At 33.2% G+C, this 12662-nt stretch overlaps 1 protein-coding gene across 2 annotated transcripts; it reads right to left on the minus strand.

The window, feature by feature from the left end:
* Nucleotides 1-448: 448 nt before the first annotated feature.
* LOC106057034 (lysocardiolipin acyltransferase 1-like) lies at nucleotides 449-12100 on the minus strand. Of its 2 annotated transcripts, none has more exons than XM_056023939.1 (6): nucleotides 11747-12100; nucleotides 8325-8610; nucleotides 7344-7542; nucleotides 6503-6615; nucleotides 5725-5875; nucleotides 449-5252 (listed from the first exon to the last, which is right to left on the minus strand). In XM_056023939.1, the coding sequence occupies exons 2-6, from the start codon at nucleotides 8496-8498 to the stop codon at nucleotides 4777-4779; spliced, it is 1113 nt and encodes a 370-aa protein (XP_055879914.1). In that variant the 5' UTR covers nucleotides 8499-8610; nucleotides 11747-12100; the 3' UTR covers nucleotides 449-4776. The 2 variants fall into 2 exon arrangements, with proteins under 2 accessions (XP_055879914.1, XP_055879913.1); XM_056023938.1 differs by having other exon boundaries at nucleotides 11615-12100.
* Between the last annotated feature and the right edge of the window lie 562 nt (nucleotides 12101-12662).

Raw genomic sequence — 12662 nt, forward strand, 5'->3', positions numbered from 1 at the left:
CACTGGATACAACATGACTGTCCTATCACTTTAGCTTGTGACAAAGCTACTAAAACAGTCAATCTCAGGGAGTGCAACTTCAAAATCGTGATTCATTATGCCAAACTGTATCATCAAGGATCAATTAATTCCATCTCTAATTAAAAATTGATTCTCTGGGCCAACATCTGGAAGCAAACAATAAGCATGGCATGTTGCTAGGGATTTTCTGTAATATGTTGTAATGTGCATAAACATTGGTGAGGATGCTTTCAGAGCCCGGCGTAATGTGTGGACTTAATTTGCAGTAAATACAAATACTTTTAGTACTAAGAAACTCATTTAAGCTCACTCATTAGCAGAAAATTCATATTTTTCAAGTTAAACTTTCAAGAGAGACAACTGGAAATGCTGTGAGTATTTATAACTATCAGAAATATTAAATAAGACACATGCTAAAGAACATAACTCTAAAAATCCAATTTAATAAACAACAAAAATTTAGTATGATAGCATTGATAAAATACAGTACACAGATAAGAACCTAATACCCTACAAAACACTACAGATTACATTGAAATATATAAATACTGATATAAAACTTCTCATTACAAAGTCAAGATAAGGAACAAACTAAATCTTTATTGTTTGCTATTTTTCCTTTGTCAATACTAAAACTGAACTTAATTTGTTACAACTTTTGTCTTTGTAAGTGCCAGTATGTGATAAATAAAATTAGTCTAAGGAAATATCAATCCTGTGAAACTTAGGGACAATTAAATAAGGATTATAATTGAAAATAATAAGTTTAAAATCTAAGCAAAAGATGTTTTAATCTTTATTACATGAGTACAGTCTTACATAATGTCATTGTTAGATAATATTTATTTTTCTATGAATTTTGAAAAATTGTTTTTAAGATTGTATCAAACTAAAAACTTAGAATCGCTGACAAAATTTAATGTTTCTTTTTATTATAACTAATCACTTAGACAAGTTGTGAAAATATTAGATTTGGATTCAAAAGTAGATAAAAACTGTTTTTAGAAGGAGTTAAATAAGAAAATGGTAAGAGTATCCCAAGTATAAGTGAACTTAGAGCACACTAGTCCAGCTAAAAAAAAACAAAAACAACAAAAATTTGGTTCAACATTAAACAATGCATACAAGTTACACTGGAACATTAGGACTGACTTCTGCCTCCTCAAGGGTAAACAAAACTGGCTGAATAAGAAATCCTAACTGCAAGAGGTCTTTGAAGAATACTAACATTAAAATTAGTTTCTTTTTGATTGGTACATAATTTGGTACCTTAAACAATTGAAGTCAAAACACTTTTTTTTTTAGTGGCAGTGGGCAAACTTAGTTTCCCTTCAGAAGACAAAAACAAAACAAAACTCAGTTGTTTTTTAAAAAGTCTGACCTGCACATCAACAAAGTGAAAATTATTCTAGCCTGAAAACAAAGAAATTAATCCTAGAAAAGATCCTCACCAGAAAGGATGGACAACAAACACTAAAGTTTCCATCACTTCATGTCTTGCATAATTCACTAAAACACTAAAGTTTCCATCACTTCATGTCTAGCATAATTCACTAAAACACTAAATGTGATGTCAAGATCACCACAGATAAGGGTTAAAAAAATGTCTTGTAACATAAAGATGACCAGTAAAATGTTTAACATTAAATGTCACAGCGCTTTTCAGTGATCAAGCAAAACAATTTAGTTCTGTACATAAGACGTATGATCTTCTTATCTTATCTAATACACTACAGACGTTACTTCAAAAAAGAAGATGATTACGTCCTACGCGTCATGCAATCAGTCATGCATATTAACCAATGACTTAAATTCTGCCAAGTAAATGGTTTTCCTGGCTAACTCAGGCAACCCATTCCATGTTCTAATAGCATTAGGGAAGAAGGAGTATTTGTACAAATTTGTCCTAGCATATGGGATGAGGAATGTGCCTTTATCTTTGTATCTTTCTGAGTATTTTATTAAATTTTGTTTTTGTATTTGAAGATTACAACAAGCTCCCATGAGTCTCAGATACTGGAAACCAGAGAATGTATTGGATATCAAGCTTCTTTAGAATGGCCCATCAAGGTATTCTTATCTTCACAGTACAGAAGTAGTTCCCTACTTTTGTAAAGTAGACCTTTGAGGTAGTAACAACCTAAATGTAGACAGAATAGTTTCTACGGACTATTGGTAACTATGAATTACATATCAACCAAATGCAATAATTCTTCATTGAAATGAACATTTTGAAAAATACTATAAGTTCTGTTTAAGAAAACAAAACATAATTAGATTATTTTTGTCTGCTTAATGATACTGTCTCACATCTTTCAGACTCTCATAACAGAAGTCAGTGTGAACAATCAGACAAATATGCAAAATTAACAGACAGTGTTAACGATAATTAATAACTATCTGAAGAAAACAGACAACCAAAAAATACATAGAATGTAAAGTAATGCTTAAAAAAATAATAAGGGGGGAGTTTACAAAATAACAAAAATAATGCTTTCAAATGTGAAGTAAAACTTGAGGCATGACACTGTATGGTTAGATTTCAAGCAACTGAAACTGACTAAAAATGTTCCTTTGTGCGATATAAGGGAAATGGCTATGCATTTTTGCATAAGAATAAATCTTGGTATTATTTGTTGAAAAATGTCAGAACTACAATTTGTTTGCTAAACACAGCATAAGATTTACATTTTGAACTGAAATGCATCAAACATGTTTTTGAGGGGAAATTTTAATATTCAAATAAATATTTTTCTGCAATGTAATTCTCAATTATAAATATTTCAAAAAAAAATTTTTCACATTAACATTAAATTCAGAAAATAGCTTGATGGACTTCTGATCAATGGGCTATTAAATAAAATTTGAAGGGGCAAACTATGGGGTTATTTAATTACAGGATTAAAAAGATTTTAAAGTACATGTCTGAGTTTACTACAGAGAAAAAGGTTAAATATTGTGTGTTATTATTTTTTTTTACATTTATTTTATGTTTTTATTTAGAAATGAAATGAACTGAATATCTTGACTATATCAGACTACAAGTTGGCACTGAGAGTCAATGAATTACATAGAAAAATGATTTTAAAAAATCTTTAAATCATATGGCATCTAACACAAATAAATATGGTATTCACTTCATTAGAGTATTCAAAAGCAATACAAATGTGTATTGTTTAATGGACTGAGTAATAATGTATAAATAAGAAAAACAAATCAACAAAGAAATATACAAAGACAATAAAATTGTATCTTCATTAAGTTTAAAATAAATAAAAGTAAATGAAAATGCTGCTTTTTGAAGAATAAAATATAAACATTAATTAATTCCAATTAATCCTATTAAGAAATGAAATGCTGAGTTTTAAAGTTAACAGTTTTAAAAAACTGAACATATAATTTCTTTGAATGAAAAATGATAAAATGTTTCATCTTTGTTAAAATTTTTAAAAAGTCAATATAGTTGTATATATCAACATTTAACTTTCTTGTTTTGTAAGAGAAAATGCCAGAGAAGATCCAACAGCTAGACAGGAACCCACAACATAAACGCCCCAACATTTCTGCTTGTACACTAACAGGAACACTCTAAATCATAACAAACTGTAATGCTATTGTATCAAACAAAATCAAAACTTAATTCTGAAAACCTTTTTCCCCCATGACTCAGCACCCAAAGTTTGCTAGGCTCACTAAAACAACTAAAGCAGCAGCAAATGAGTCGTATCTAAACAAAATCTAAAGCTTATGAAAGACATTCCAACTGGCCATAGTAATGCACACAACTAGAACAAAAACATCTATCACAATAAGTTAGAATAAAATTCAAACGAGTTAGATGATTCTATAATTTCTCCAATTGATAATCCAGATTAATTTCACCATTTTATCAGCCCTTACCGACAACCCCCTTTTCATTACCTAAAAATAAAATATTAATGATGAAAAGTGTGTATATGGTTTATAATAAATGGCATCAAAAGTTTAAGACAAATGTGTTATATCACAAATAAGAATTCTTCTTATAGATAGATATCTGATGGGTACAGACTACAGCATATGATATGACTATAAATGTTGACATCTTTTGAGGATTGACAGTCCATGCAATGTTCTTAAAAAAATATTTGTCTATTTTCTACAATTCCAAAGCTTTTTTTTTTTAAAATAAAAATAGAAAAGAAAGTTTGAAACTTCCCAATGGTCAAGCTCTACATCAACCCAAAATTGAAACTAGAAACATTTGACCAAAAAAAAAAACCAACTGAAGTTAATTGTATCTCCTAATAGACAGACAGGTTTGCATAAGACTATCCTAATTATGACACAGCAGTAGATAAAATGCTGCGCTAAAGAAAATGCTGTAAAAGAAAGTTGAATACTTAGGCTGCAAACCATTGAACTGAAGGTGACCATAGTGAGTACTGTGGTTCAAAGTCTTTCAAATAGGTAACTACAACATAATGCAGTAGATCACTTGAACTTTTCACTGAGCTAAATATGCACAAATGTGAAGCAAAGACATAGTAAGTTACTTATATTATGGCTGTTGAAAAAGAATGATCTGTATAATTGTAGTCGATTGCATTTTTTAAATTGAAAATCAAACTTGATAAAAGCTTGAGAACTTGACCAAATATTTGCTTGAATTCAGTCAAACCTTCTATGACTACTGCCACTAGCAACATACAAAACAATAAAAACTTTGGTTTACCATCAACATTAAGGGCTAACAGAAGGGAGACAAAAAACATTTCAATTCTTGAGGTTATTGACTGCTGTGTATATAACATTATCCACACCACCGTGGCGTATGCCTATGATCACATATGTTGCACTGCTAATAAGGCAAAACACTCGGAATGCAGGGGAAATCAAGAGACCTGTAAAGACAACCAGCAAAAATACAACCCAAAACACCACCACACTGTAGAGTAACTTTTTCAGCTCCCAGTCCCCTGACTGGAGGAAGTCCCCAGCCTGGCCAGATCCATCACATGAAAATGTCTTCTCCTCATAAAATTTCTTTAGTCTGGCCTCTTTCTCACTCCAGAGCTTGGTCAGCCATTCTGCAAGTTCTTGGTCAGTTTCTGGTAGAGTGTCTATTGGGTAATTCTTGACAAAGAAATGGATCTCTTCAGGGAATTCCCCTTTCAAAGTTTGCAGTTCACTTTGGACTATCTTTTTTGGGTAGGCTACTGTGACATCAAGAATGGAGTCTATGATGTGGCCTGAAATATGGTCAGGAAACAAGTAAATAGTGGACATAATTTAAAACAAATTTCATCAGGGCAAGATTTTATTCCTGATAGTGGTTATCCTTTTTATATGTAAAAAAATATATTATTTATTTTGTATGTGACACTGTATTGTGTGGTTTAATGCAAATCTGTATTTCTAAATTTAACTAGTGGCACAATATTTAAGTGTAGCAGAGGATTCAACAAAGAAATGTACAAAGACAATAAATTTGCATCTATGTTAAGCCTTTTACCCCCTGGGCACCATGCCCCCTATACTCCTGAATTAAGTCTAATTCATTGGCTACTACAAAGTAATAGACTAGGAAACATTTGGATTCTTACCCTAAATGAACTTCAGGTTGAAATATAACATTAGCATTTGATTTTAAGCCATACTTGTGCACATATTTAATACCAATCAACTAAACACTAAAAAAAAATGCTTATCAGACAAATGTACCTTTCTTCATCTCCTTGACAAAATGTATAAACCCAGTAGTGCGTGGGTGAAGGACATATTCATACTTAACAAGTTGTTCTTTCTCTGCATACATATTGCTTCTTTTTATTGCATTGGGACACATGTCTGTTCCTTCTGGGAAGAGCAGGAACTGGAAGAAAATGAAAGGGATCTTTTAGTCGTCTCATATTTATTTGTGTGTGAATTAAAGTTCCTTTTGTTGAAGCCCCTGTTGCTATGACTTATGATACATGAAAGTTTTTATAGACCTGGCACAATGACTTTTCCTTAAGATTAAAAAAAAATTGACTTTTTACATGGACAGGAAGTTGACCATCCATCTCTAATTTGTAAATATTACATCTGACAGAGAAAGTAATAGAATTTGCTAGACTACTTAAAAAAAAAAGATTTGCCATAAAAGCTTTTTGGTATGAAAAGGAGATGATTAAGAAACATTTTTATTGCATACCACAGATGGTCCTGAATCAAACCATACCAACTACCATTCAGTGCCCTGAGATTTGAGCGAGGACTTAAAAATCATTTCTAAAGGAACATCCAAAACTTATAAAACTAAACAAAAACCATAGACATACTAATCAATGTGACTCAATGAGGTACAGCAGCATTAAATTGCTTGCCAAAAAACATGTACAATTACTTTTTTTTTAAAAACTAATTTACTAATTAAAGATAATTTCTTAGCTCAAGCCCCAATTTATCTTTCAATTGGAAAAACAGTTCATGGCTGATTCCCTAGCACAAGAAGACATACCTGTGGCTTGGATTTGACTTGTGAAAAGTAATGTAACCCTCGTGAGATGTGATCTTTATCTTCTTCCCATTTCCTGTTCAGAAACAAGAATCCAGCACACTGCATGGCCCAACCTGAAAGAATAATTGTATCCTTAAACACTGCATGGCCCAACCTGAAAGAATAATTGTATCCTTAAACATGTTTCTAGTACATGATTTGTTGCTTTCTAATGCAGTGACACTAAGCTGTTGAAGAAACTGTTGAAGTAACACACATTTTAATAACTCACATCAATTACTTCACGTAACATCTATTTTTGTTCAAATAAATTCAATTTGTTCATGTAATGAATAATGCATTGAAACATGAAGTCAATAACGGACTCCGTTGACACACTTAGCAAAGTGAATTTGACAAGATCTCCAGAATAAATAATACACTAGACTTAAGCAAAAATCTTATATATGTAGATTTAAACAAATCAAACACTGTTTTAATAACATTGTCATTTTTTTGAGTGGCATCATAGAATGAGTCATTAATAAAGAAAGATGTACATGATTGGTGTTTATTTTTTTTTTGGTACCCATGTGGTTGATAATGTTAACTTATCTGTTTCTATGGCTGATAGCTAAAAAAAAGAGTGTCATGTGACCAGCACAACCACCTACATCCTTTACTTCCCTAACCTATGTGAAGTACCCATTAGAGTTAGATGGACTCAAGGGCGTCCAAAAGATCCTTCAAACTCAAAATCCCAGTTTTCACCTGGATTTAAATTTCAGACCCCATGATTCAGAGCCAAGCAGTGTACCACTCAGCCCCCATTTTATTTAGTTCCTAGACACTGTTAGCCTACCTGCACCTGGAAATTTTTTCAGAGATGCTTTTAGAGAAATTCTGTATTCATTAATAGCACTGTATCTGCACAAATAGGACATCAAAAACAACCAGTCAAGTCGGGTTCTGTGATTGGACAGAATTAGAGAGCTGGTGCCACGAAGTGCTGGCTCACCAAAGACTTTGATCTTCACTCCTATCAGCAGTTCATACATTGCCTGAAATAGGAAAACAAAACTTTCAAAACAAACCAAAAGTAAATAGCGTTGTGAAAATATAGCAGCAGAAGCAACAGAGCACAATACTTTAAAGATTTTCATTTTGATTTGCGGAGTTGTATATTTGTCCAGTAATCACTGCACTGGATGACATGACATTGAGTACTTACTTATTCACGATTTAGGAAATTAAATAAAATATGAATTGTTTCTGTGTATTTCAAATTTTCATAATTAACAGTTGTACTTGTACCAACACCTCTAAACTAAGCTAGGAAGTGTCCATTTCTAAAGCTTACCATCTACCTGATCTAATAATGATGATTAGATAAAATTAAGTCTGTGTAAATACAATGATGGATGGCCATGTTATGTAAACAATTTCATGCACAAATTAAATTCCTTTTTGAAACTCAACTGAGTAGTACAGTTCATTCATGCATTTCTATATTATTTTTTTTAAAGGAAAAATCTTTTTTTTTAAATGCTAAACATCTTTTTTTTTAAAAAAACTAAATATGTTTTTTTATAAAAAACTAAACATCTTTACTTGAAAAGAAACACGCCAGGATTTCATCTCAAAAGTAACATCATTGAACAGAAGTGCTGGATACTAGAATGTTAAAATGGCAGCTGTCAATCTTGGCAGCTACTGTGTCTAATGGTAGTTGCCACAAAAAAAAACCCAACACAACCGTACATGAAAATTAACTTTGACGGACAATAACTGAATCACTAAATAGACAAGCCCTAGCTTACATTACAATTCAATAAAGACTCACCACTGCTAGTAGAAACCAAAGCTTGATCAAGAAGTCCATCATTCGTCTACTTAAAGTAGGACTCAAAAATATCACAGGTAAGGTGGGAGTCACCATCACTATCGTCCCCATAGTGCTGCTCAGAAACAGCATGCATGCCAGCATGCTTCCGTAGACCAAATTTTTCAGGCTCATTTTTATTTTCTCTGACTGTGGCAGCTAACTAATGCCACACTATACAAAACACACAATCTTGGGCTTCAAGGAATTCATCCAACTTGTTTGAACTAATCTATTACACTAGAAGCTGAAAAAAAATAAATATTTATCACTATATTTAAACAAAAGAAAACAATTTATAATTTATTTGTATCAACTCTCCATTCAACTTTCATGTTTTGATGATAATATTTGAAACAAAGGTTAAAGCTCAAGAAATAGAGAATATAAATTGTCACAATATATAGTGTAGCTTAAAGTAGATTGTTTTCATACAACTATAGGAACTATTCGATAATAAGTCTATTTTGATTAATCAAACAACATTGGGAGCTGGTGTTGTAACAGGCTCTACACTCAATTAGATTGTTATTATCCACAGCCACAAATGAGATTAGAGTTTTCTGTTTCAATCAGATATTCTCCTTCAGGATATCTATCCCCACTTAAATATCTAGTCCAGGTCAGATACTGTTGTGAAGAGAGAATCACTTTTTGAAGTTCAATCCCCTAACAGAAGAAGAAAAAATTACTGATGTGTAATGTGCCATCATGCAGTGGTAAAGAGGAGACATTTGGCTCCCTCCTCCTCTCTAACAACAAACAAACAAACTAACTATTGTTCTTCTTTCAGAGGGAGGATAAAGTGCTCCAAAAGTCCAAGACAACCAAGAGTAAGAGACTGGAGTAACAGTCAACACCTATATGGTGGTACAGGAAAGAGCCATTGCAAGCTCTAAGGACCATAGACAGGCTTAGAGCACTTACTCTTGCACCCATTAAACCACTGTTACATAAGATCTGAACGAAGTGATCGTCTCCATTCCATTAGGACTAAAACAGAAAGATTTAAAAACTCCTTTATCCCACTTTCGGTCAGAGTGTTACAAGATCAGCTGTCGTCATTGAGAAGTACATGGAAGTCAAATTCATAAAGCGCTGGTTGTGAATGTGTATGTGTTTCGTGTGTGAATGTTGTTTGAATTGTTCATCTATACTGTTATTGTACAGTAGCTACGCTGATGTTGTGAATTGTAGTCAAACTGAATTTCCATTTGATTGGATCAATAAAATTATCTTATCTCTTATCTTAATTATCCTACTATACCCCAGCAGCACTCATGAACTCAATAAGGACTCAAAACAGTAGTCCATGGACAGGGAAGTTAACCTGGCTTGAAACTTAAGGGAAAGAAGAACCAGACCACACTACAGGGTCTAGTCACTAATGCTTTAGATCTAGATCTATAGAAATATCTATAAATTTCTGGATCTATCTTTATAATTATTATTAGTCTACTTTATTGCCCTTCTACATTAGAACACTAAAACTACAGGACAGACACCTAGAGTCTAGATTCTAACACTAGAGCTACTCTATCTAGATCTAGATATAAAGTATATAATTATATGTTGATATATAATGAAATTTAAAGTGACCAGACGTACTGATTTTAGCGTGACAATCTCGCTTTGGATTGTCTGTCATGCTTTTCATAAAATGGCTGGGCAGGATAGCCAATGTCCTGCTTTCATTTTTAAAAATTGATAAATGTCTCATGTTTATTTTAAAATGTTTCTTAATCTTTTGATTAACAACTTAAAAGTATCGCCTTGCAACATTTTCATCTTGATCTTTATTTCATGTTCACTCCTTCTTAGACTCCTGTGTTAGAAACATGAGTAGTGCTTTTCCTTTGCAGCATCCTGCCTTCTTCACAGAAACTGATGTCAGTACGTTTTCATTTGACTTTTGGCATGTTGTCGTTCCACGTTTCTTGTTGATTCTGTTAATTGATTCCAGCATACAGTATTCCTTGGCTTTCTTTTCTGTTGAAGTCCATGACAGAGTAAAAAATATCAAAGACAAAAAGGAACATCTAAGTTCATACACACAGAGCTCCCATTTATAAAGAGGACATGAAAAATCAACAACCACAATGGAGTGTTAGAAATGTTGATCACAATTTTCTGTCGCACATATGGATAAAATAAAAAATCTGAATGCGGATCATAATTTTCAATAGGAAGCTTATAGAAAGCCTTGACTCAATTAAAGAACTACTCCAACATTGAAATATTTGTTTGATAATTTAACACACAGCCTATCAGATCATTAATAATTTTTCAATCAATGAAATACACTTTAAAATTACTTAAAAATGTATGACTCAAAATTTGCAAGATTTAAATGAGAACCAATCGTTACTAACGGTTTGGCCTCTATATATTGAACAAAAGTAAAGAGAAGCTTTTTAGTGATGCCCAGTTTTTGACAGTAGTCATGAATGCTTTGAGACCACTATAAAGTGAATTCTTGTCACCTGATGATGCAATTCTTTGTGTTAAGAAAAAAAAAGCAGATCTGTTGATTTATAACACAATTTTGGACTATGAAAAGACCAGGTGATTAGAGAGACTATATAAAATATATGCTGGTTTGAAGTCATTTTCTTTTCACAATAGACGTGTCCCACAATAATCGAAAGCTTCTTTGAAAACCTGTGTGCTGAATTGTGGCTGCATTTTGTACACAATATTGCAACAATATTCCATGAGAAGCAGTTCTGTTTATTGAGGGACAGAATGGCAGTGCTCTTGAAGTATCTTCTGCTCCTGATGAAGTATGTATGCGACACAAGTTGGTTAGAAAAGTGATGTAGCAGCGACAATCGTAAACTTTTACAAAAATTGTGCCGAGTATCAGTACCGGGTATTTAAGAGAAAATTGGCCTATTCGACAAGTTAACAGTTTCAGAGATGGATTGCCTAGAAAGTTATTTATCTTGAAAAATGTTTCAGAAAGCCTGCAATTATTTAAATTATTGTGTGTCTATACCCACATTGTGTGTAAATTGTGTCCTGAGTACATTGCGATGTATTGTTCTAAAATGTTAAAACAATATAGTAATACATTGCTTGAAAAAAATCTAGATTAGGCCTGTTCTTTTTATGACCCTTGACCCAGTCCCATATGTCTCACTTTCACTCCCCCAAATATCTGGTCATCTTATTATAGATCTAGATGTAATCTATATTATTATATATAAAAATTATGAAATACTTAGAATATATATTGTTATGAATCTCACTATCCAGGCTCTCTGCAAACTGCACCTTACACCACCAACTTAAAGAACTTGACAACTTAGGGCTCCAAAGTAACGTTAAACTTTAATAGTTGAATAAATAACAGCCAATACTGTACAATTGGCAACACGTACACTGTACAAATATCTCTCCGATAACACCGCACCGCCGTATCAACTCTTGCACTGGCCTCTCCGTCTCGTTCCGGGCTTGCACTGGGTTCAACAGTTCAGGACTGACTTCACACACTAGGCTCGTTGTGTCGGACTCGATCACAGACCAAGATCAAGACGCCGGTCGTCTCAACTGTACTTGACAGTACTCCGCACTGAACCGTCGTAATGCTCCGTACAGAACCACACCGTTGAACTGTGCTGTAGTGAACCTTCTGTCGTGAACACCTTTTCTGAACTGTCTTGACTGCGACACCTCCGCTCTTATATAGGGTCCCTACTGGCCTTCTCGAACCGGACAGAATGCCCCTCGACGTTTCTAGGTGGTCAGATAACTACAACTCTCGTGACGCCCCTGAGCTCTGTTCACGACGTCGATCCTTCCCGAACCGTCCTGTTGACACTTGACTCGTCTAGCGCTGGCCAGGGGCGATTTGCGTCGGCTGACTACACACACACCACTACCCCCATTTGTGCCACCACCAGGTTTATAACAATATATATTCTGATAGATCTTTTATTAAATATAGATCTAGAATCTAGACTCTACTAGAGTAGATATTGATTAAATTTAGATTTTTAGATCTAGACTATTCTAGACAGACAATCATAGATTAAAAAGATCCTCTAGACTCTAGTATACTGTCTATATAGATTCTAGACTCTAGTGACTCTAGTGAAGTGACACTGGGCACTGACAGTCTTAGTCTGGTCTAGAGATGACTAGACTATGATATGTCAGTATCTAGAATCTATATATATATAATTTATTATAATAAATAATAATGAGGATCTCAAGAGTCGATGATAGATCTAGATTTCTAGATCTTGATCTAGTACTAGAATATAGGTCTAGTAATAGATCTATATCTAGGGC

The sequence above is a fragment of the Biomphalaria glabrata genome, chromosome 3 (genome assembly GCF_947242115.1).
Source record: "Biomphalaria glabrata chromosome 3, xgBioGlab47.1, whole genome shotgun sequence".
Taxonomy (NCBI): domain Eukaryota; kingdom Metazoa; phylum Mollusca; class Gastropoda; family Planorbidae; genus Biomphalaria; species Biomphalaria glabrata.

Bases quoted from the DNA above. Each gene is read 5' to 3' on its own strand.
- LOC106057034 (XM_056023939.1), bottom strand. From the start codon at position 8,498: ATGAGCCTGAAAAATTTGGTCTACGGAAGCATGCTGGCATGCATGCTG. The intron at 7,543-8,324 runs GTGAGTCTTTAT...TTCCTATTTCAG, and splicing joins TTTGGTTTCTACTAGCAGTG to GCAATGTATGAACTGCTGAT. The intron at 6,616-7,343 runs GTAGGCTAACAG...TTATTCTTTCAG, and splicing joins GAAAAAATTTCCAGGTGCAG to GTTGGGCCATGCAGTGTGCT.